The sequence below is a fragment of the Orussus abietinus genome, unplaced genomic scaffold, assembly GCF_000612105.2.
Source record: "Orussus abietinus isolate OABI.00-Male unplaced genomic scaffold, Oabi_2.0 scaffold13, whole genome shotgun sequence".
Lineage (NCBI taxonomy): Eukaryota > Metazoa > Arthropoda > Insecta > Hymenoptera > Orussidae > Orussus > Orussus abietinus.
The window spans coordinates 298,938-322,805 of record NW_019394887.1 but is presented as its reverse complement, the minus strand read 5'-3'; the positions used below and the strand labels follow the sequence as shown (position 1 = coordinate 322,805).

Sequence of the window (23,868 nt, the reverse complement as noted above, 5' to 3'; positions counted from 1 at the left end):
ACTGGGTTGACATTTTTCCAGATCAGTTCCTGATCGGTCGGATCATCTCGATAAACCGTCGGCGCCTATCGGAGATCGATAAATCGTTGATAATACGCCGGAATAGTTTAGAATCGTGACGAATAGCGAGGAAGAAGATATTGAACCGAAAATACGGCGAAATGTCGAAATCTATCCCCTAAGCTTGAGTTGTCAACAATGAACACCTACGACTAATAATCATGTTGCCGATTTCTATTCTTTCTTTACATCGCGGACAATTAAAGCTCCTCCCCGGTGGCGCTGCGATCGCGCGTAAGTTTCGCCGGCGCTTTCGCACCATCCAATCTCTGCCAAGCCGTCTTCTTCGCATCCGCTCGCCTCTTCGAGTATTCTCGCTTGGGTCGCAATAATCGAGTTTAATTGGACAAGCTACTCGAGTTGTGGCTTAAAGCTCGAGCGAGTTTAAACTAGCTCGAGCATCCGCGAGTCGCACACGTCGAGTTCTCCGCGGTTGAAGTTTGCCGGAAAAGTTCTCGCCGACGTTTCGCGACTTCGTCTTTCCTTTGAGGTTAGAAACGCCCGAGACCCGACGTCGCCTCGACTTATGAGAATTCGCATTTCGGCCAGATTTCAAGCTTTTGCTCCCAAATGCCAGAAAGAGGGGAAGGATTTCAGGTTAGTAACAGGGAATACAATAAATTTCAGACCACTTGCCCATCAGTTTATTCCAATTAGAAACAGTTTGAAATTTCCACCCCTATTTTTCTCCGCGAACCCTCCGCCACCATTGGCGGACAATTCAATAAATTCTGCGTTTTTCATTTTGCTCTTATTACATACACGGCAGCGTAATAAAAGTGGAGTTAAGCCGGGGATATCGATAGATATGGGAATCCATTTGTCGGCGTATCAAAGGGGCGGAGAGGGAGATTTGGGGGAGCAAAGAGCGGCTTTTCTCGGGGTTTCCATTTTGGTATGCATTTTGGTTGGCGTCCCGGGACCCGAAATCCCGATCGTCCCTCTTCTTGGAGCGACAGCGGCTTAGGTAGGGCGAAAGGGGTCCGGCACTTCTTCATATCGTATTCTGGAAGATCCCCTCCTCGGAAATCGTCCTCGAGGTGGAAGCGAAAGGAGGGCCGAGGTCGAGGTGCCATCGGAATTGCAAATCCGCGACGCGGCTCGCGGCCGCGGCCGGATTCCGCCGACGGAGGATGTCTCGCGAAGATCGGCCCGGTGATGTGACTTTTTACACCCACAGCCTCGATAATGGCGGTCGACCAATTTGTCGGGCCCGGTCGAGGCTGCATTCCGAGGAAACTGCTTCCCTGGATTTCTGGGATTCGCTCGCGGAACTTTCCTCCGAACCGGGTGTACCGGATCGTTTGAAATTTCATTCATTGCAATTTTGGCACGCGATTCGCGAACGCCTAAAGAACGTGCCGATACTTAGAAAATTTGAATCTCTAAAAAAAATTGCTTTTGAAAAGTGCCGGTATATCTAGGTGATGTCACGAAGAGGAACTAAAGAGGCGCGAAATCCGTGCCGAGCACCAACGACCTCGACCGACCTAATGGCGGGTGTGTCACAAATTGCGGAACGAGTCGATCTGGGGCTTCCGCGGAAAACTCGCGCCTGATTGGCCGGAGGTCGGGTAGAAATCGAGAAATCGGTGACGCGCGACCGGCGGATGCGCCGCGTGAGTGGAACGACTCTATACGCTCGTCGACGTGGGTCGGGCGATTCTTCACGTAAGAGTAACATTAATCGTGGGTCTTCGCTCACGGAGAGACACGAGTCATGCGACTTTACCCCGAGCTCTATGATTTAACGAGCCGTGAGATTTTCCACGCCGTGGATGCACGCGATACGATTTCCTAAGTGGTGATCCGTAGGAGAGTCCCCGGACTTCGCGTACAAGGGCGCGGGGATCGCATCGTCTTGCGCGTTATTTTACGGAATAATGCGTGGGTCACGTGAGTCCTCGCATAAATCATCCGCGTGCATTGTGCATCAACAGCCATAACTCAACCAGAAGGGTCGTCGTCCTCGCGTTTCCCCACAATTGCAGTTAAAGTTTCCGCAATTGGGGGCCGTCGCGTATTTACGCGGCAACGATTCGATTCGTGATGGATCGAGAGTTCGATCGATGGGCTCGGTCGTGGATCGAAACGCATCCGGTGCATCCCCCGCATCCGGAGGAGAGACGCGCCCTTTACAAGCCTACGGAAACTGCTTTCACCGCAGCGCGAAATCGAGCGAAAGTAATTAGGGAAATGGCCCTGGGGAGCCGAGTGGCATAAGTCCCTCTAGTGGGTGGAGGTGGATTCAGGGGGGCAGGTGCTCGCAGGTGCTCGCAGGTGTATGCGTTTTCGCGCCACCGCCCTTCATATCTGAGCCGCTCGTGCATACAAGTGGCCATTTTGACGGCGGCTTCACAAGTCGGCCGAACCGAATCCCCTGGATCTGCCATTGAAATTTTCGATGCAATGGTTCAACGGAAAATGCATTTTTATACCTTTCGATGGCCTTAACCTTTTCCCCCAACGAGTCTTCTCTCCGGCGAATCGAAACACGCGAAAGTACGCCCTACGCGAGGAAAGTGCTCAATTGATTCGGACCAAGGCGCGTTGAAAGTAAGCAGCTCGAAGAAAGTAAATTGAAAGTAAACATCGTCTAATTTTTTTTTCTTGTCGCTCCGGAAATTCGGGCCGCTAGGAAACGAACGATCGCGGTTTACGAGCGGGGCTGGAATTTTCGTTTCGGTCGGGGGCTAAGTTTTTCTTTTCCCTCGGCCGCCACGCTCTCGACTCGGAATTGTCGGTGCATACAAGTGGTCAACTTGACAGAGACTCGACGGACTGTCAATGAGGTTCCAGCTGTGCCCATCCTGTGCCGTGATAACAATTATTCTCTCTATAGCGGGTCGAGCTGGCACGTTTCTGCTAGCCCCACCACGGCCGGGATAGGACGTCGAGCTTCGCTCGTCGAATCAGTCATTGACCAGCCTTTGAAGTTTACACGACACCGACGTCGCTGCCGAGAGAGCCCACCTTCGATTCTTCGAATAGAAAATGGAGAACCGAAAGCGAGCCGACGAGGCGCCGAGAAGAAGCTCCTGAAACGTGGGTGTCATATCCTTCGAGGGTTCTCCAAACGTTCGCGGGATATCCGGGAATTCTGCCTAAATTTATCAGGAATTTTTCGCGAGTTCTCCGGTTCAGTTCTTCGGCTCTCCAAGAGTCGTCGAGCTGATCTCGTTCTCCGGACGGATAAAAAAGCGGAAAATGTGAGAAAGAGTCGCCGCTCCGAAAAGCCGTCCTTCCACAAAAGTGTGAACGTGATTTTGAAAGGCGAAGCTGAAAGGAAACCGCTAGAAATTGAAACCTGAAAAGAAGTCCGGTTCTCCATCAGGCAGTCGTTCTTGCTCGTGAAATCTCACTCGGCGTGGAGCGATAGAGTTATTGAAGAATAACGGGAATTTAATGTCTTCAAGAAACGCTTGAGGAGCTGTCACTGATCTTCCTCAACGCCAAGGTGAAACGAAAGCCTGAAACGTAAATAATAATATAGGATTAAGAGAGAGATCGTGAGAAACTCCGGAAATCCCCGGACGAACGCGTCCAATGGCCCCCTCGCTTAATATTTGATATTATTTAATTTTTTTTTTAAAGAAAAGGACTTACGCCTTATGTTTAGATTCTTCTCTGGCATTGTTTGAATAAAAAATATATATTACAAATTGTTAACAACACGTTTGGAGACGCCACGATGCGAGCACTAGATCTGGATTTAAGCTCGCAAGTCGCCTTAGGGCGTCGCGACGCCGTTCCGAGGATCGGCCTTCTCGGCTAGAAAGTGCGTCCGGGATTCCTCTTGAGTTTCCGCGATCTCGGATAATCAGGCCGAGATAACGCAATGGACAAACGAGCGTCCGCGTTCGATTCGCGCTGAGACCGCGGAGAGACTCGTGCGGCACCCCCGAAGAGGACGTCGAAGAAGAGGAGGAGGCCGACCTTGGGCGACGTCGCCGAGGTGCTAAAGACGTCAGGACCCGGCGTGGTCCCAAACGATTAGCGTCGTTTCTCCGGAGGAGGGAAAACAAGGGGTCACGCGCTTCGGAAATCCGCGTGATCCGCCATTCCTCTTTTCCTTGGAGAACGCCGAGTCGCGGCCGGACAGAGAAGCGAAGACCGCCAACGAAGGACGCCGCGAGTGGAGAACGAGGTGGCTCGGTTGCACTTGGTGAACATTAATGATTTTCCTTTCCTGGAATTTTTACATCTTTGCTCGTGTCTCCGTATTCCGTTTACCGTCCCCAGTGAAATCTCTTGAAAGTTGGCGGAGTAACGTTTCTTGCATATTTTTCAAATCATCCAATTAAACGGTCTAAATCGTTTAGATAAACGGTAAAGTCGATATAATTACTCCGATTGAATCGAATACCCTTGCGTGTATTTTCTGTCGTGAATTTATTTCGAAGGAGCATAAGGATTAATTTTTGTTCTCCAGAGCCGCCATCATGGAGAACGACCCGGGGAGGCTCAGGCCGCCCGAAGAACCGGGGAAGAGACGCGTCTCCATCAGTGATCAAGTTCTCGGGGTCGATAATCCCGCCTTCGATCACCATCGGCGAATAAGTGCCAGCTCCGAGCCCAATTCCGAGCCCGGGAGACGGAAGTCGATTTTGCATCACAGCAATGGCGGCAGTTCCGAAAATATCCCGCAGCACAAGTTCGACTTTGAAAATGGCCGCGTCAACGGGACCACCAGGAAAAAATCGGCGATGAGCCTGACGAGCTCCATCAGGGACAAAATCGAGTATTCCGAGGAACTCGAAAGGTGAGTTCACCCTCCGACCTTATAGACTTGAATTCTCAAAACGTATAAATAACGTTCGCGGGACAGCTCCACGTAGATTCTCCGCGTCTTCTCCATAACTTGTGAATAATTCACCGTTTTGTCCCTGCCTTGAGCCTTCCCCGACTTGTACTCGATGTCGCCCTGGTGAAGAGTGATGCGTTGACTTCCAGATCATGGTTGTATCTATTTTGCGCAAGATGTCACGGCCGTGACGACACGCCATCCTGGGAGCCCCCGGGATGGAGGAAAGCGTGTCCCCAGCCCTTCTGCCCGACCTACAGGAAGTTCGCCAGAGTGCTGTGCCTCTTCCTCTTGGGCCTGTTGCTCTGGGGCATCGTCTTCTCCATCATCGGCGAAGACGCCGCCCCTGGGGGGCCTCTCTTCGGTTTGGCATCCCTCTGCATAGCCGCACATTTCGGGGGTTGGCTCTTCTCCTTGACGACTTTGCCTGCCCTGATCGGCATGCTCGTCACCGGCATCATCTTCCAGAACGCCGGCCTCGTCACCATAGAAGGAAGCTACGGCACCATCGTCGCCAATCTTCGGTGAGTCTTCAGGGATAAAATGGGAATTCTTTCCTACTATTTATTACTATTCTTTGTTTTATGGTTATGACGCTGGCATGTTCTGCGAAAATAAGGGGGTGCAGGATTTAATTGCAAAACGCGTTCGCCGAAAGAAAGGGTTGAAGAATATTATTGGAGAACGCGTCGAATGGCCTTGAAATGTCTTCGGTTCCTTCAACCTTGAATCGATATACTTGCTCCCAGCGAAACGGTTTAAAATTCTAAAAGTGATTCGAAATTGCCAGTTTTAAGGTCGGGGTCCCTTCTCGTGGTCACCTATGCCAATTAACACGCGCGTTGACATCCGCTAATGACATCCATGTCGCAGACGGACTGTTAATGTGGTTAACTTATTAGGTAATCTGCGGCGCTTCTTCGACGATTTGTAAAATGCTCACGAACCCTTCGTTTACTCAGCGTCGTACTCATGGGAAAGTGTCCCCACTTTCTATGTCCGTATAAGGGGAGAATTTTCGAGTTTCTGAATTTTCTCTAGGAAAAATAATATACAGAATGACGACGTTCTCAATAATTAATCAATTAATTCTCAATACTTGAAATTAATTTTCAAGAAGATTTCGATGGTCTTCGACGCCGCAAACATATTCCCGAATCCTGGAATATCGTCCTTTAAGGTCCACTTTGGATCCAGGAGTCCTCGCGGGTCTTTCGGCGTCTCTTAGAGAGTTACGAGCTCTCCTCCAGGACTCGTATAGTGACAAGAGCTGATCGAGTCAAGCTTTCTCGACACGATCCCCTTTCCTTCCCTAAAAAGATCCGAGGAAGTCCGCAAGAAGCCGGCTGACACCTGGGAACTCTCCATAAAATCCTCGCGCGCTTCCCAGAGGATCCTCCGTAAAAACCGGGAACGGATTTCATCCCTCCTCCCTTCGTTTCCGCGGATGCTCGAAACCCGGGAATTTCTCGATTCTCGAAACCCCTAAGTGCCAGGAATTGCGATACACATTTTCGTTTAAAATTTCAACCTTTCAATTTTCACGAAAATACGACGGGAAAGAATAAAATGTCACAACTACTGTCGAGTATCGCGGAAAATTCCGCTTGGGATGTAATTGACACTCTTGAAGGGAACTTCAGTTAGTTGACTCCTGAGAAATCGTACCGGGGGATTTTCTTACGAAACGTTAACGAGGTCTGCCCATCTTGTATTTGTACCAGATTGATAAGAGGGAGTCACGAGGTGCTCGATACCGATCGGTGATAAATCCGGGAGATACCACATATGTTTGAAATCAATTCCCGATTGAGTGTCGGCTTCGTCCCGTGACATCTTGAAAACAATGATTAGACCAGAATTTCATTATACTATGATTATTACAATGTCTCTCAGGGATGAATTTTCGAGCTTTCGCGTCTTTCCTTGATTATTCGAAATCACAGAGACGCCGACACAGGAAGGGACTCGCGCGATAAGTGAGACAAGTGGTGGATATTCAAGTTGAAAGCCCTTCAGGTACGGAATTAGAGGTTAGGGAGCATATTCCTTGAGCGCCCCATTATGCCGATAACTCCGCAAATCCGGAGAATATCCCGGGGCAATTTGCGTCGTATGGGGGAAACGATCCGGAATCAGTTTACTCGGCTCGGATCTATCCTAGATAGAGATCTAATATGTTTGCACGCACCCTCGTGGTACGCAACACCGAGAGGGAATTTCGGAAAATGCCGCAATTTCCAATTCCAATAATTGGGAGGATGCTCGTGGGCTACCAAAGGAGCGGTTGCGTGAAATTGTTCTCCTGGATTTTGTTCATTCCATAGTTCGAAATTGAATTCCCAAAAAATATATTTTTTACCTTGCCATTTCTATAAACAAAGAGGATAAAAATCCAGTTTTGAATTTCCCGGCCTATGTTCGACGGCTCTGAATTCTGGGCTCGGGCGGGACATTGCGTCGCTTGGTTGACGTAACGTGCGAACTGACATTACGCAACGAATCGGATACGCATGACGACGCGTGCGTGTCGGGGACGCGACGACTTACACGCGCAAACCAAGTTCGAGCATCCGAAGTGCGCCTCCCACGCGGCAGCTGTCATAATCAGCTGATCGACCGTTCATGTTGAACCCCAGAAATTCGCATCCCAGGACGAAGTGTCGCATAATTTAGTACGCGGTATATTTTTATTCTTAAATAATTGCAATTATTTCGTTTATAAATGAAATGAAATTAAATGTAAAAAATTATATTTTTCGCGCGTCGTCGGAATCACGAATCGAAAAGTCTCGCGAGGGGTGTCAAAACCTCTCGATTTGCAGTTTTCAACCTCGTGTCGATTTTTCGGGGTAGAGGTGTCATTGCATTTCAAAACCCGGAGCGAATCGGGGAGATAGCGCGGAGACAACGGCGAGCTTTGGCGATCTCGTCGACGTCGATGACGTGCACGTCGAGGGGGAGAGATGGCCTCTAATCCCCTGGGGAAATTTCGCGGGATCGGGTCCCCGGAAGTGGTTCTTCGGTGTCAACCCCGAGAACCCGGGGAGGGAGCGACGGAGCTGTCACCGCGCGAGCTGTCAAAATCAGCTGATCGGCCCGACCGGGCGGCCCGCCAGAAAGTCGCGTCGTTTCTGGGTTAATTCCTTTCGAAGACAGCCTAAGACCTGGAGAACAATGCCAAAACACTTCTCAGAGCACTTTCCAAAAGTAACCAGAGATAAACGTCAGATTTTTCTTTTTTTTTTCCAACTTAAGCTCGCTTTTTGATCCGCAGGAAAGTCGCCTTGGTGATCATTTTAACGAGGGCCGGGCTGGACCTGGACCCCGACGCCCTGAAGAAGCTGAAGCTGACGGTGCCGAAATTGGGCCTCATCCCCTGGTGCGTCGAGGCCTTCGTCGTGGCCGTCTCCACCCGGTACTTGATAGGACTGCCCTGGATCTGGGGTTTCCTCCTGGGGAGCATCATCGCCGCGGTGTCGCCCGCCGTCGTCGTTCCCTGCCTCTTCAGGTTGAGAGAAAAAGGCTATGGAGTTGCGAAGGTGAGATTTCCCGGAGGGAATGTGCCTCTTCTGGACGTGCTTTTTGAGCTCCGTTTTTGCTTTTACTTCTTACCAAAAAATAAGAATAAAAGTGGAGTTTGAGATCCAGCGGGCTTAATCCTCGAGAACGGGAGGACATCTCGATTCGATTCGAGAAGGGTCTCTCGTCTCCTCCCGCGACTCGCCATTCAAAAATACGAGCCTCCATTAGCATCCGTGAAAGATGCGGCTCTATATTTCCGGTGCGGCAGCCGCGGAGCGGAATTCCACGGGCAATGGACGGGAAGCGAGCCTCTCCCTTTATCCCTGCTCCGGGAACCGCTCTTCCCGGGGAAGCTCCTTTCCGACCCCGACCTACCCTGACCCCCGAGGATCAACTTTACGTCCCGTCGGGAAATTTTCCCTTTTACGGAGAATCCTTGCTTTCCATTGAATGATTTAATTGAAGATGTACAGGGTGAGTCAAGTCGCGCACAGGGAAAAAAATATCGTTTTTCGTTTTTCTCTATATTTTGTATAGAGGATGATTAACAATCCTCACTTTTGTCCTATAAATAAATTGTACATGCCATCCCTATTACAAAAAAAAAAAAAAAAAAGTATTAACTTGTCGAGCCGATTGTTGACTCGTTGAATCGATAATATGCTCCATCTTTTTTCCAGGGTATCCCGACGTTGATCATCGCCGTTGCAGGGATCGACGACGCAGCTTCCGTGGCGATCTATGGGATCGTTAAGAGCGTAATGTTCTCCCATGACGCATTATGGTATCAGATCCTTCAAGGACCAATCGCCATTATCGGAGGTCTCGGATTCGGAGTCGCTTGGGGTTGGCTGGCGAAATATGTCCCCGAACAAGGAGACGTAAGTATCTACATTTTTCTACATCTCTAAATGATTTCCCCTTCTTCCGCGGTATATCTTTCGCCATTGGAAATTCGAGCCGCTTACGTTTTACAGGATTTCAGGTTTCCGTCTGGGAGGGAAAATTGATTAAACATTTATGCATAAAAATTCAGTTTTTAAGGATTTTGTAGAAAAAAAGGAGAGCTCTTATATTCGATATTCCCGGCAGTCGGGAGACGCATATTAATCCGGATAAAAATCAGGAATCCGCCCTCGCGGGTTAATCAAATTATTGGAGGTCGGGAGTCAATTAATTGAATCGCCTTCGATCGGTTCGATTTTATATTCCGAAGGTTCGGGGTTTTTTAAACGAAGCGAAAGATATTTCCTGAAAAACGGAGAAATCGACTTTGCGATAGGAAAGATTCTCAGGAGATTTTTTAGGACCATATCACTTAACGCGAATTACTATCTTCATATTAACGCGAATGTCGTTTACCAAACGGGACGCGAAAAATCCACCACAATGATTTCCATTTTCCTGAAAAATGTTAAACGTTCAATTTGGAATTTTGCTAAACAAGGTGACGACAGCAAATTAAATTTCACTTGGACCGGGAGCAAATTGGCGATTTAATTTAACAGATTAGCGGTTAATTTCCTGACTCGGTTGAATCGATTCCCGGTGACACGTATCTATCGATCCACTTACGCGGCAGCGGATTTAATTGATTTCAAATTACAATCATTTAGCCGAATTTTTCTCCCAGTTTCTGAACGCCCAACACGTCCCGGGTCGGTTTAAATTCGGAGAGTATTGTATAATCGGGGGGTGAATTCATAAACCCTTTGTCGAATAATTATTGAATTTTTAATCAATAATTTGCCGCTCATTAATCACTTCATTGGGGTGCGAAAAATGAAGAATTGAAAAGTCTGAAAAATGGAGAAAGAAGTTTCGGGTTCTTCGTTAGCGACCTCTTCCCATATCCGGGAATACTCGGGCGTGATCCCACGGGAACCCCGGGATCGGAGTCAGGCCGAATTTTCACCGGTTGACGGGGAATCCGCTTTCCCGTTTCGCCGTCGAAACGTCTCCCGACACGTCCGAAACCCTCGAGGAGGAGCCCGGCGTCGCGACGCTCCCATTATTGCGTCCCTCGGGATATCGGGTCGCGACCTCGCGGACATTATTGGTTTTTGCCGCGCTCGCTGGAAAGCTCCAGCTATTCCTTGCCAAACCCTCGTTTTTCGCCTTCACCCGGGAGGAACGCAATTTCCACGGTGTTCCCGGACCTGGGTTAAGACCCCTCCCCCTCAACGCTTTTTGTTTCCACGGGGATTTTCGTCCGCGAAAATGGCCAACGTTCGTTTCGGAGGGATTTTCGAGGAAGGAAATATTCATTCGGATTTTCATTCCCAAAGATGGCCGCCGTTTCAAAGAGATACTTCTCGATGAAGGAAGTATCAAAAGCAGGGAACTATTCACCGGAGTATTGTCATTTATCGGCAGCAAATATATCCGATATAACTACGAGTTTGATTGATTTTTATCCGTTTGAAATCTTGGAAAAAGGCTTCTCCTTCGCGTCCTCCATTTTCTCCTCCGCGTCTGCCGTCCTTATTATATCACCGAGTCGTCCCGCCTTTTCGAAAGTTTCGATCGCTCTCGCGTCCAATAAAGTCGAGAAAGACTTAGTATCTGCTTTCCAACTTTCCTCCCCGTTCGCCATTTCCATTTATCCGGAGCGTCATCGCGCGTTCTCCAAGTAGCGGGCATTTCTTTTTCTGCACCCCACAGTCGCGCGCGAACCGCCGCCGAGTCGACATCGAAGCGAGGTTAGGCCTGCATATGTCCGCAAGACGGAGGTAGACCCGGGAGCCACGTTTCCTCGACGTGTCCTCGTAAACTTCCCAGGAAGAGGTCCTGGACCGGAATAGCGAAGTATATCCCGGTGCCGACAAATGTGGAGATCAAACGAACCGTAAAGGGACTCGCCGAGGGATCCCTTTTCGGTCGGATCGAACCGAGGACTGCGTGCTTTCCTCCTTATTCTCCCGATCAAAAGAGTCCCGACTCGCGGGACGCGTTTCACTCCGGGACGTGACGGGGAGAAATCGAGAGAATGGAAGAAATGGAAGGAAGACGCTCTTTTTCCCTGCCGCCCCATTCGAGCTTCAATATGGAGATATCTTCCGGACTTCCGACTTTACAAACCGTCCCGAAGGATATATAGCCGGTTTTTTGGACGCAGGATTTGTCGTCCTGCGGGCAAAAAAAGGATAACTCCATAAAACCGCTCCGCTTAGAACGTTAAAAGCAGGGGAAGTTGCGCAAAATATTTTTTATTTTATGACGACGCGACGCATAACCTGTATGTAAATCGTTTCGAGTAAACCCGGACGGTTAACGTTTATTTATTTTCCGTGGGCCAATTGCAGCGAAATTTTCAAATCGGTCATGGAGAGGCAAATACATTTTTTATTTTAAAGCGTTTCCAAGCGGGGGCTGGAAAACTTGAAATAAAAAAAAAATAATCGGTACGCTCCCACTTTTGCGTGTCGATGCGCAAAGTTTCCCGGAATTTTGGGTTTTCGGGTTCTCCGGCATTTTTGCGATATTCCCGGCCGAATGGGTTTTGGTTTCGGCATCTTTTTTAATTTTTGGAAAGCAAGCGCAGTGGCGAATAAAATCTAAAAGAAGCGTGAGAATTTATCCCGGGTCATTGTTGCGTTTCCGACCCCTCTATCTCCTGCCCTCCTATCTGGGGAAACGAGAAGAGGGGTATACAGAAAAGGGTTGATCCCCAAGAGGTCCTTTTCTGAAAAACGTGGAAAAAGCAGGGTCGAGAAAAGGCGAGGGGCGCTTTGGGGTCGAAGGACCCCCGGGAGGAAGATCGCGTCCCTTCCCCTAAGTGGGAAGTATGTTCTCCAGAATGGCCGGGGCGGCAGGGAGACAAAGGAGAAATTGATTTCCTGACAATCCTCGGGATTCCCTTTCGGTTCGACAAAGTGGCCCTCCCGGTGGGGGGCGGGGGAGGGACATGGAGAAAAATCGAAGCTCCCCTTGGAATGGATTCAAAACCTCCCTCGGGACGTCGCCTCGACGAGTCGGAATAAAGATGGCGCCGACTCTTGCGACTTCCCCTTAACTTTTAATTAGGGGAATAACGGGAGAAGTCCTGGATAAGGATACGCCGCCGCGGACAATGGCGGGGCATTATCGGGAAAAATCGAGAGGAAACGGCTCCTTCCCTTCCGCTTTCCTCCCTATATCGATTACCGACGACCCTGAGCTTCTTCGAGGGAGACGCCGCCATTATGGTTCACGCCCGACGCCGATCGCCTCGAGGTCTTTCCGGTAACCTCGTGGCTGCTTGACGGCCGCGGAAATTCTGGTTCTCGGTTTTCTTTATCCGGGGTGTTTGGCGAATATTAATGTATTTTTATACATACTAGGAACGGGTAAAGGAGTGGGGACGTTATGGGGAAATATTTTTAATGGAAGGCTGACCGTGGAGGGAAGTCTTGGAAAAATGGCAGGTCCGCAGGGGGAGTTTCTCAGCCCGTAACCACTGCAACCCTTCCATGTCTGCCGCAAATTACCCCCAATTACAGTTCCCGGAACGCGGCGTTACCCGAAAGCAAACTCGAAAATCGCGTCTACAAGTCCTCGCAAAAACCTGGGGACGTCCAAAGTTCGCAACTGCCGGAGGGTTTGGATCGCGACTTTCCGTCGAAAGTTCCGGCGCTTTCAGCTTGCCGCAACTCTTTAACAAGCCGGGGAAACCACGTGGTTTCTGGTTCAGCTTCCGGTCCCACTTCCGGTCTCCACCTTATTACATCGTCCATCGAAGATATCGTTTTAGAAGCTTTCATAATCCGAAATCCAAACATTTGCGGGAAAAAGAACCCCCCCTTTGGAGAAAAGTTTCATGAAGAACTCTTTGACGCCAATTTCGCGTCACCTTAACGAGACACCGGGAGGTGACATCTCCGTCGAGTTCGGGAAGGAATTTCCACGACATCCCTTACACGCGTGTCTCTTGAGGGGTGGCATTGATTTCCACGAGGTGAGAACTTCCGGCACCGCCTCGCGGGGAGTGGGGCGCGGGTCGTTTTTCACGGTTTTCCGAGTTTCCCCCAGGACGTCCCTGCGGCTTTCCGGACGCGGAATTTCGGCCTCGGCTCGGCATCGTCCCCGGAGGAAATTTATTATACGAATCGTCGCCCACCAGGGGAAGAAATTCCGCCCGGATCTGGTCGAAAGGGGAAAACTTGCAACCGGAACAGGAGGGTCGTAATAAAGTGCGCTTTTGGGGCAGGTCGGGGTCGATTGTTAAATTTCGAAGCTTTGTCTTCACCCCCGGAAAAAATCACCAGATGAAGACATAGAAGACAAACTTTTATCAACCCTATCAACGTGGGTGGGTGAATCGCTATCAAAGTAATAACAAATTACCCCGCCACGCCTTTAACAGGGGCGCCCTGAAAACCGCGAAGTCGCGAATCGTACCGAAACTGCGCTGGCGAAAAAAGTGAAGAAAAAAGGAGAAACAAGATAAAACGAGATAGAAGGCCTCCCCTCTCTGGGCGCAACGTTTTACGAGGGTCCGAGGCCCTCGGGGGCGATAAAGCCCCCGGGGGCAGGATGCGCTTTTGTCGTTCCTTCAAAAGCTCGTCCTGGCTGGCCGGCCCAGGATAGACCTCATGAATTGCAGATATTTTAACACGGACTATCTCCAGGGGGTGGGCTGTTGGGGTAGAGGGGGGTTTGGGGGTGCAGGATTTTGGGCTGATATCGTCTCGCGAACGCTTCCGGATAAGGGAGGTTTAATCTGCAGCCGGATGTGTGTGTTCGAATCCATGGGCATATACATATCGATACACCCACGTGTATAGATATGTATATATATAATACGTCTTATATATGTACGTATTTATACGTGGCTTTAGACGTGCACGTATCGATCGCAGAAATATTTGAAATTCAATTCTTAGGCATATATGTTTGGGTGCATATTAGTATATAGGGGGTATGTATGTGGGTATAGCCGAGGCTGGGGGCGAGACATCGATTTGCCGAATTAGAGGTCTGTGTCCTGGGTCGAGACGCGAAGTTGCAGCCAGCACTTTTGCCGCATCGTCACCTGCAGTGCACTCGAGCCTTAGGTGCATTCGGAGTTTTTGGGAAATGCACTTTTCGCCTCGTCGAGTGATTCTAAATCCTTTAAGTCGATGTCAAAGTCTTTTACACGTTGCGATATATACGGAGAAAAGCACGCATATTACGCGTACCCAACCCTGGTCACATTAAATCCACCGATATCGGCCATTTTCGTACCCGGCTAGACCTAATTTTGGATATCACATTTCGTGGAACGTAACTCCGTCCTCCTACAAGGACTTATCATGGAAAGGAGATAATTCGAGGAGGAAGACCAGCCGTGAAATCCTGAGAATTCCGTCCTCGTTTCTTCTGGCTCGGATTTTCCGGGGAATTCCCTATTCCGCTTCCGGCGGCCCGTTTCCAATTTTTCATCCCTGCTCGTCGGGAGTTGGATCCGGAGAATAACGAATCATCCGAAACTTCTCGAGATCCACCGATACGAGTCCCGTTTCATCCCCTTTCCCAGGGATGGGATATTTTTCTTCGGTTTTCATCCCCCGGAGGACTTAAGGCCTCCGCCAGAGAAGAGCAGGAATGGTTAATTTCATCTTCCCTGTCTTCCTCCCTTTTATCCTCCCATCGCATCTCTATCTCATCTCACTCATTTTTCCTATATTTTCTATATATTTAAGAAATATCGCCTTTTGGTTATTTAACGGTACGTTCGTATTTGGGGCGTAACTCCATCGAGTTTCGTAGTTTACGTTACGCCTTGATAGAGATTCGATACGAGCTCTATGACTTCCAACCCACATTACAGGAAGGGACATCGATGAGCACGAGGGGCGCGTACAAGGTATTGCGCCGTTGCGCGCGATATACGGACGCATAAGATGGATGTAGCCACCCCACGCGTGCTCATATACCCGAGGTACATTCTGCCGGGTTCGTGTGCGAGAGCATTACGCAGCCACGGCTCGTATAAGCGTCGGACGCAATATTCGACGGCTTACCGCAATATCGCAACACTCTTCCCGGGCCGCGAGAAGGATTTTCGGCTCCCTCATTTAAAATACTACCAATTTTCTCATATGAAAAAGCTCCGGACACCCCGAGAGCGAGTAAATTGATAACGATTGCGCGATGCTTTATTACTTCGTTGACCGGATTTATTTCATTTTTCAAATCCGACAGTTTAGGGGGTAGGGCGTTTCGGAAATGATTGGGCGAAGGTTAATTTCTAATCGTTGGGCTTTACTGATGCGAGGATCTTTTCAGCCCTTCATGGTCCCCCTGAGGGTTCTGATGCTGCTGGGAGGAGGGATGCTGGCTGTTTTTGGCAGCGAAGCTATCGAGCTGGGAGGAGCTGGTCCATTGGCAGTGGTGGCTGCTGCCTTTGTCAGCTGTTACTTCTGGCAAAAACAAGGATGGGAGGTGGACGATGTGAGTATAGAAATGTTAGCGATGACGACGAGAGATTCCTCCGGGCTGGTCCAGGGATGCTGCATCTCGACTAAATTCCTCCGACATACTGGGCGAAATCGTTGCGGCATTTCGTCACACGCGCAAAATTATATCACCGTGACGGCTTTATTAATATGAGTATATTATTAATATATTCATATTAAGCTTCCCGGAGACTATTTTTCTCCGCCAATTGCTATTTTCCTCGAAGAAGGAATCGGGGCCGAGAAAGTCGAGTCCAGGCCCGTCAAAATTGACGAGCAGAGGTTCTTATAAATTCGGTGCAGGGATAGCTCGACCCAATTCCTCCCCGGAGGTTCGCCCCAATTCCGAAAATGATCCCCGCCCAAGAGCCGACATTTTTAAGGGATAAATTTCTACCCTCTCGCGAGATCATTTTTCCCCGCTAAGTACTTTCCTCCCTTGAAAAAGAAAAAAAGTGATAGGAATTTTAGACGTCATCTTGAAGGCGATATTTTAAATGTTTTATGGGGCTTCGAGGTGGAAGGGATTTCGGGGCTACTTTTAAATCGAGAGACTTTCCGCGGAGGCATTAAAGTGTCCTTCCTCCCTTGAAAATCACAACCGGAAGTGTCCTCTGACCGGCTCGACGAGCGGCCCATTAAATGGCGGACCCTGCACCCAAGAAACCTTCCTCGACAGGATATCGGCCCTCGTTTCCGGATTTACGAGGAGTGTTGGGGCAAGCGATAAAACTTATAGCCACCCCTGGACCAGGACAAGTATCGAGCGCGGCCGCACACCGAGTCGGAAAGAGACGTCGGATTGTTTCTAATGAGAGTATCAGATTCCGAGAACTACCCCTCGGGATAAATTGTCCTCCCAATTAGAATAAGGAATTAATTCCAGCCGAAAGTGGCAATTCCGGGACCCGATCCGTCGAACTAATTATTCCGAATTTCCCGGGGAAGAGAGTCTTTCCTCAAGAAACTTCCAAAACGGAGTGAAAAAATTTCTCTGCGGCACAATACCCCCGCCATGACTCCCATTAACCGAAGTGACAACTCCCTTTCACCTGATTTTCATTCGGAGGCACATCCGAATGTGGGGCAAGCGGACTGCCTCTGCATCGCGGAAACCGCGACCGCCCAACCGAAGGGGCGGCACATTAGACTCATTCGCGTTTAATTAGCGTAAAGACTCGTCCCTTCTTGGGTCCCGGAATTTTCCTTCGGTTTTCCGAGAGGGCTTTTTTCTCGCGTTTTTCGAAGCTCGTTCGACCGCGGCTTCGCGTATCGTTAGGGATTTTCCGGGCTCGCCGAGTCGTCTCTTTGTGGCTCCTTTTCCGGGGCAAAGGGAAGCGGTTGCAACTGCAAATGTGGAGGCGCATAAGGGATGTTTTTTCCGGGTGACGTTTGATCATCCAGGTTCGATCAGCTTCCCTGAAATGAGTGCGGATGACGGAGGCCGCGACGAGAAAAACCCGGCCCGATGCAATCGATTTTTCCATCTTTTCATTTTCCTTTCAATGTTTTTCGAGCCTTTTCCTTCCCCCTCTGTCGGTTTAACGACGGGAGTATTGCGCTCCAACGACGACTTTTCCAAGTCTCTGGGATGGGTTTATGTCCGTTTTCTTACGTGTTGAGAGAGAGGTTCTCCAAAATGGCGGCCGAAGAAGGGCGGAGATACCCACGCCGAAAAGTCGCTTTAAACCCGTAAAACAGAATTTATCTAAAAGGCGGGAACCATCGAGCCCAACTTCCTCCCTAAAGAGGAAGAATTTGCAAGAATTTCGGGCGTTCCGCAGCGATTCCGCAACCGTGACCAAAAGGACGGGGGAGATAAGTTTCTGAACCCAAAGACAAGACTTGCTTCGCCACATTATCTCTTCTTTAAGGGAAGTTTTAAGGCTCCGCCGTTAAAGCCGGGCACACAAAGCAGAACTTTATGATAATTTCCGCAAGCTTTCCGCGACGGAATTTCCCGGCCGTTGGTTTACTTTCTCGTCCTCCGATTTTCCTTTCCCGGCCGTTTCCTCGGTAAGGTGGGAGAGCAAAGAAGACTTAAAGGATACTTCTCTCGCCAAGTGCGTCCCTGATAGTCCACCCTTATAAATACCTCCGGGGAAGATTCCCCTCCACTCTCTTCCTCCCTCCTTATCGAGAACGTTCCCCACCCCTTTTCTCCCAAAACAAGTAAATTAAAATCACGACGCTCATAATCATCCCCATCGTTATCACCCGCACCCGTTATCATTTTCTCAATCATCAGCCCCACAACGCTCGTAATCCCCACATCATCGCCCACGCCCGCTATCAATTTGACACTTGCCACCCCCACAAACCCCGCAATCATCACCATCGTCATCCCTTCCCGTTATCGCGACCACGTTTACCCATCCCGCTCCCCCTCATCCTAACCACCCCTCGCTTCGTCATTACCGTCATCCATCCTTCCCAACCGAGTCCTAACCCCATCCGTATCTCCACCCTTATCCGGCTTTCCGATAGCCAGGCGAACCTAACCAAGAATCGAGCTCGTATCGCGCGTCCCTTCCCCCTTCCCCCACCTCGATAAAAGTGTACTCTCCTTTATTAAAGCGCACTCGAGCGTTCAATTAAGCTAACCGTCGAGACGTGCAACCCCGTGGAGGACGTCTGCGGAGTCATTACCCGACGTCGACGTCGAAGGTGGATCCCGGGAATTGGGGGTGCTTCGAAGCCACCCCCTCCCGAGGGAGTAAAAGCGTCCGAAAAGTAAAAAAATTGGGGAAAGGGGGTAGCAACCTCGAGGGTCCCTGGGAGGGAGGTACTTCCGGGGGGCGCCGATTGAACTTGGAAAATCACGGGGGAGGAACTCGGAACTCGGAACTTTTCAGATCGAAAGCGAAATCGCCCGAACGTCCTCTCGGTGGGATTCGGGGGGAAGTTCCCCTTCGGTCTCGGCTAGTAAATTTCCCGTCGAGCGGTCCAAGAGAAACGAGCAGACAGAAAACAGAGGAGAATTGCTTGAGATGGGGGGAAGAAAGGGAAGAAAGTGTCCGCTCCTCGCGGCTTGCCTGGGGAATTGCCTCGCCTGGGAGTCCGCTGGGAAAGTTCGCGGGAAACTCGGGAAACGGGGAATCGACTGAAAGCGGAATGAAGGAATTACGGGGCCGGGAGAGGTATTGCTTGTTCCGGGGGATGCCGAGGCTGGGGAGTTATCATGGAAATGTCTGGGAAACGGCGGGAAGACGCGAAAATTTGACGGGAGGAGGGAGAGACGAGGACGAAACCGATGGATGACGAATCGAGGAGAAATCAATGAACGAAGAAGCGAGGGGAGAAAATGACCGATCGATGTGCCCCGGATTTGAAGGTTATCGGGAGAACCGAGGGGAAAGGCTATAAAAGATAAAGCGGAAGAAGGCTCGCGAAAGAAGGAAAGAAACGAGGAAGACAGGGAGAGAGAGAGAAAACAGAAGTTGGGTCGACATCTGGGCCACGTGACTCGCCTAGTGAATTTCCCTAGCTAGGGGTAGTTATTCCAGTTAGCGGTGTCGCGCGAGGGAGGTCGCGGAATCACCCGACTTAACTTAAACTCGCGGAGGAACTAACAACTAAGAACCAAGTTTGCTCGTATTTACTCGCTCGCTAAAGCGAGGAGTCCCGAAGGACCCGCCGGGATGACAGGGACGTTCCCGGAGACGCCTCCCGGTTTTCGCCCGCCCGGACGAGCGAGTCCCACTAATTAAACCGCGGAAATCTCCCTTACCGGGAATCCCTCCTCTCGACCCGAAGATCCAGGGAAACCCGAAAAAATAAAAATACATATTTTCAAGATCTGCCTTTTCAACTACATCTCTTTGCGTTTCGTAGTTAAGGGTATTGATCCAAATTCGAAGGATGAAAAGGAACTATAAAACGCCCTGTACATTGTCTGGAGGCGTCGACGTCGACTCGCGATAATGGCGATCGCGTAACCAGATTTAACCGCGTTCCGGGCGATACTAAATCGCCATTATCATCCGAGGCGACCTTAGGAATAAGTTAGCGTCGGGATCGGGCACTTCCGGTGCAGCGAGCGGAAACGGCGAGGGCACCGCCGTCGAAGGGACGAAAGGACGAAAGGCGCGCGTTAATTCTTCCCTCGGTCCTCGGGACTCCCGAGGGAGCCCCCGGGTCGACGTCCCGTTTTTCCGAGGCCACGTCGAATCCCCGAACAGTCGCTGCCGGTTTCGCTCGCCACTTTGTCGGATCTTCCTCCGAGGAAGTGCTCCTCGAATTACTCGAGCGGTCCGGCCACTTTGCATAATTACAAAGACGCTCCTCTCGAGGTCGAGCCAGTCGGCTTTCAATCTCGGCTACTCCCTCGGGGACCCGGTTCCTCGAGTGTGCCCACGGATCGTTCTCTTTTCCTTTTTTACCTAGGATTTTCCTCGGACTTTGCGTCTCATTTCGCGGATCCCTAAAAATCTGGAAGTTCCTCCCCGACTTCCCTGGAAGTCGAAATTCGAGCCCTCCCTTAAAGGCGAGGTGAAAGTGGCGTCGGAGAAGTTTCCTTTATCTTTGACAATTTTCTATGAAAATTAAAATTCCACGAGGGTCAGGACCTTCTTTATAAACTCCGTGTTCGCGTTGTCAAATTTGAAACGATTCGGCCCCCTCGGTTCAGGGGACGGTTTTACGGACGGTCGCTCCGTTGCCGTCCCCTTAATTAATATTTCGGAGATGATGGTTTATCGGCGGTCTCCGGGGATGTCCATTTCTCAAATCGCGGTAGGTGCGCGGCGATCAATTCCGGTCATTAGGGCGATCATCCGTTCTCCCGGAGGGCCCCGGCGATAAAATGGCCGATAAAGTAGCCGCGCACTTCGCGACGGAAATATCGTCTTTCACGTCTTGCCTCGGGCGACGTGAATCATTTCCTCTCCGCATCGAGGAGCTTACGTTCAATTAGCGTCGGCTGGGAATTATCGTCGAGCGTTTCGCCGATCGAGGCGGCAGAGTTCCGCGCCAATATCGCGCATGGAATCGCGACTCCCGTTCGTCTACTTTTTATCTCTCTTTCCTAACAAATGGAGTACACGAGTTACACCGACTCGGCAAGTGGGGACGGGAACTCCGGCTTTACGGTTTTTGAAGGGCACTTATTTGGAAGCAACCTCGAGAGAGGGAGGAAAAAAGTCCAAGCTCCTCGCCTTTCCTCCGTGTATCGAGATCCGAGCCTCGTCTACGCAGAGGCGACACCTTCGTTACGATATTAATGGCGGTAATTTAGCGGCGCTGGTGGGCGACGGAGGACGTTAACTAGATATTATTAAGCGGGACGATATTTCGTGGCTGGCATTAATTGAAAGCACGCTACTCGGTGTCGGGGGAATAACTCACGTCGCCTTGTAGACGAGTCGAGGCTCGAAAGGCGACACCTCTCCGGAAAGGAACCACGACTGTCGACGAGTGAATCGGGAGATTGCACACGGGCAGGATCGCGCGTTCGCATCCTGTGCTGTCCCCCCTGATGGAATATCCGTATTTTTTTGTCATCATTCAATGGAAGTACCAAGGTATTATCCAGGTACCCGGGATAAAAATTAGGAATGATTTCAAGGAATTTCCAGAGAGTAGCAGAGGGAATCCTTGCCTTGGATTTTACATCGAGCTCCCAGGAGATGGCCGGATCCTCTTCGAGATCTCAAGCCGATGACAAGACTGGACTATTTGTTAATATTCTTTTAAACTAGTTCGAGAACTTATGTACTTGCCCTACTTGTATAATAGACTGTAATATATTTAGTGTAATAAAGAAAGTTAATGAATAATAAGAATGAGTATGTTTAATTAGACGAGTATGTCTAGCGAACCCTCTAATTGCCTCTTCCTGATCCTTGAAAATCACCCGTAGACCTAAGTTAATGTTAATTCTCTTGCGGTGGGAGAAAACTTTGCGTGCCACCTCCTCGGTTGTCCTGTGATCCTGTTAGAAATCGAAAATTTCAACCCCTAAAATTTTCGCTCGGGAGAGACTCGGTGCCACCTCCTCGGTTATCCTATGATCCTGTTAGAAATCGAAAATTTCAACCCCTAAAATTTTTGCCCGGGAGAAACTCGGTGCCACCTCTTCGGTTATCCTATGTTCCTGTTACAAATCGAAAATTTCAACTCTTAAAATTTTTGCCCGGGAGAATTCCATGCGACCTCCTCGGTTGTTCTATGTTCCTGTTACAAATCGCCAGAGGTGGAATAGGATCATAGGACAACCGAGGAGGTGGCACCGAGTTACTCCCGGGCAAAAATTTTAGGGGTTGAAATTTTCGATTTCTAACAGGATCATAGGATAACCGAGGAGGTGGCACCGAGTCTCTCCCGAGCGAAAATTTTAGGGGTTGAAATTTTCGATTTCTAACAGGATCACAGGACAACCGAGGAGGTGGCACGCAAAGTTTTCTCCCACCGCAAGAGAATTAACATTAACTTAGGTCTACGGGTGATTTTCAAGGATCAGGAAGAGGCAATTAGAGGATTCGCTAGACATACTCGTCTAATTAAACGTACTCATTCTTATTATTCATTAACTTTCTTTATTACACTAATTATTTTACAGTCTATTACATAAGTAGCGCAAGTACATAAGTTTAAGACTATATTAGTACAAAAGAATATTAACTAAATGTCCAGTCTTGTCATCTCGTCCATCTGGTTCCTTCCGTTGCAATACCTTCTTCTTTAGAACCAGAGTCCTGCATAAGAGCGGAGATTAATCTGACTTTTCCTCCCTAGAACCCGGTGGCGACGTCCTTCGAGATCTTCTGGATGATCTTCGAGCCGATCCTGTTCGCAGTGACCGGGACCCAGATAAAGATTTCGGAGCTGGAGGGTAGCACGGTGTACCTAGGCATTGGTTGTCTTTTGGCAGGGATCGTCATCCGCATCGCAGCGACCATCTTGGTTGGCGTCGGGTCCAAGTTGAACCTGAAGGAAAAAGTGTTCATAGCTCTGTCCTGGATGGCCAAGGCCACTGTTCAAGCGGCCCTGGGACCAGTGACCCTGGACGAGGTGGATTCCAAAAATGAGGAACAAGCTACGTACGCGCAAACCGTGTTAACCCTTTGCGTCCTCTCCATCTTGCTGACGGCCCCTACCGGGGCAATCGTCATCTCCTTGTCAGGCCCAAAGCTGCTGACCAAGACCACTGTCCCTGTGGTCCAGCCCGAGGGCTGGAGGACTCGCAGACCCTCTATCAGGGACATCTCCATCATCAACGAGGACCCCGACCTGGAGGAGAACGCCGAAGAGAGGAAACCCTGACCTCCGAGGCACCGGCGATTCTGTAACTTGAAGCGAGATTAGACCTGGAGCTAGACGCAAAGAGTATTCGTCGTCGATTAAGGTCCCGACCTGCCATGGAGATTTTGTACCTTCAACCGAGACTAGATGCCAGGAACTAGATCTAGAGCTGAACGCTTTGCATCCTCTCCATCTTGAATAACTTTTGCTGAAAGCAACTGCCAAAGCTATCGCTCCATATCGGATCTGAAGTTTCTGACCAGGACCACTGTCCCGTAGTTCAGCTCCAGGTCTGCAGAACACGCGGATCTTCCATCGGGAACGAGGGGACGTCCTGGAGGGGAACGCCGAAGATAGGAAACCCTGATTTCTGAAATGGGGATTTTGTATCTTGAAATGAAACTTGATAACGAGGACTAGAGGTCTCGTAGGCTTGGAGCTGAGGTAAGCTGGGTCTTATCGTTAACAAGAAACTGTGCATTCTGTGTATATATCCTTATCAATATATCCTACCGCGAGGGCATTATTTGTAGATTTCTCGCTGAAAGCGGAAATCCATATAGTTAGGATCGAAATATTGTCTAATTGTAGTTATGTTGTTTAGTCGATTTTAATTGTAAAATCAGAAACAAGCGAGCGTGCCGAATTAGGAATAAAATTATTTTCGGTAAATTGGATATGTGTTAGTTTTTTATTTTAATGCTTGCATTCTTCTTTCGTGCCCTCGTCAGATTTCTTGAAGGCACTTTTAGAAGTTAAACGAATAAACGATGAATTAAGAGGAATCATTTTTGAGAAACTACATTTTACTCGGAT

The 23,868-nt window shown here is 49.6% G+C and overlaps 1 protein-coding gene across 8 annotated transcripts; it reads left to right on the top strand.

Annotated features, from left to right (window-relative positions):
- Positions 1-509: 509 nt before the first annotated feature.
- Positions 510-23,837, top strand: LOC105696837 (sodium/hydrogen exchanger 9B2). 8 transcript variants are annotated; one of them, XM_012419654.2, is made up of 8 exons: positions 2,705-3,517; positions 3,885-4,225; positions 4,493-4,822; positions 5,014-5,388; positions 8,142-8,406; positions 9,070-9,270; positions 15,641-15,805; positions 22,546-23,837. In XM_012419654.2, the coding sequence occupies exons 3-8, from the start codon at positions 4,503-4,505 to the stop codon at positions 23,071-23,073; spliced, it is 1,854 nt and encodes a 617-aa protein (XP_012275077.1). In that variant the 5' UTR covers positions 2,705-3,517; positions 3,885-4,225; positions 4,493-4,502; the 3' UTR covers positions 23,074-23,837. The 8 variants fall into 8 exon arrangements, with proteins under 8 accessions (XP_012275043.1, XP_012275035.1, XP_012275095.1 ...); XM_012419646.2 differs by having other exon boundaries at positions 3,680-4,225; XM_012419620.2 differs by lacking the exons at positions 2,705-3,517; positions 3,885-4,225 and adding an exon at positions 510-657 and having other exon boundaries at positions 5,041-5,388.
- The last annotated feature ends 31 nt before the right edge of the window (positions 23,838-23,868 follow it).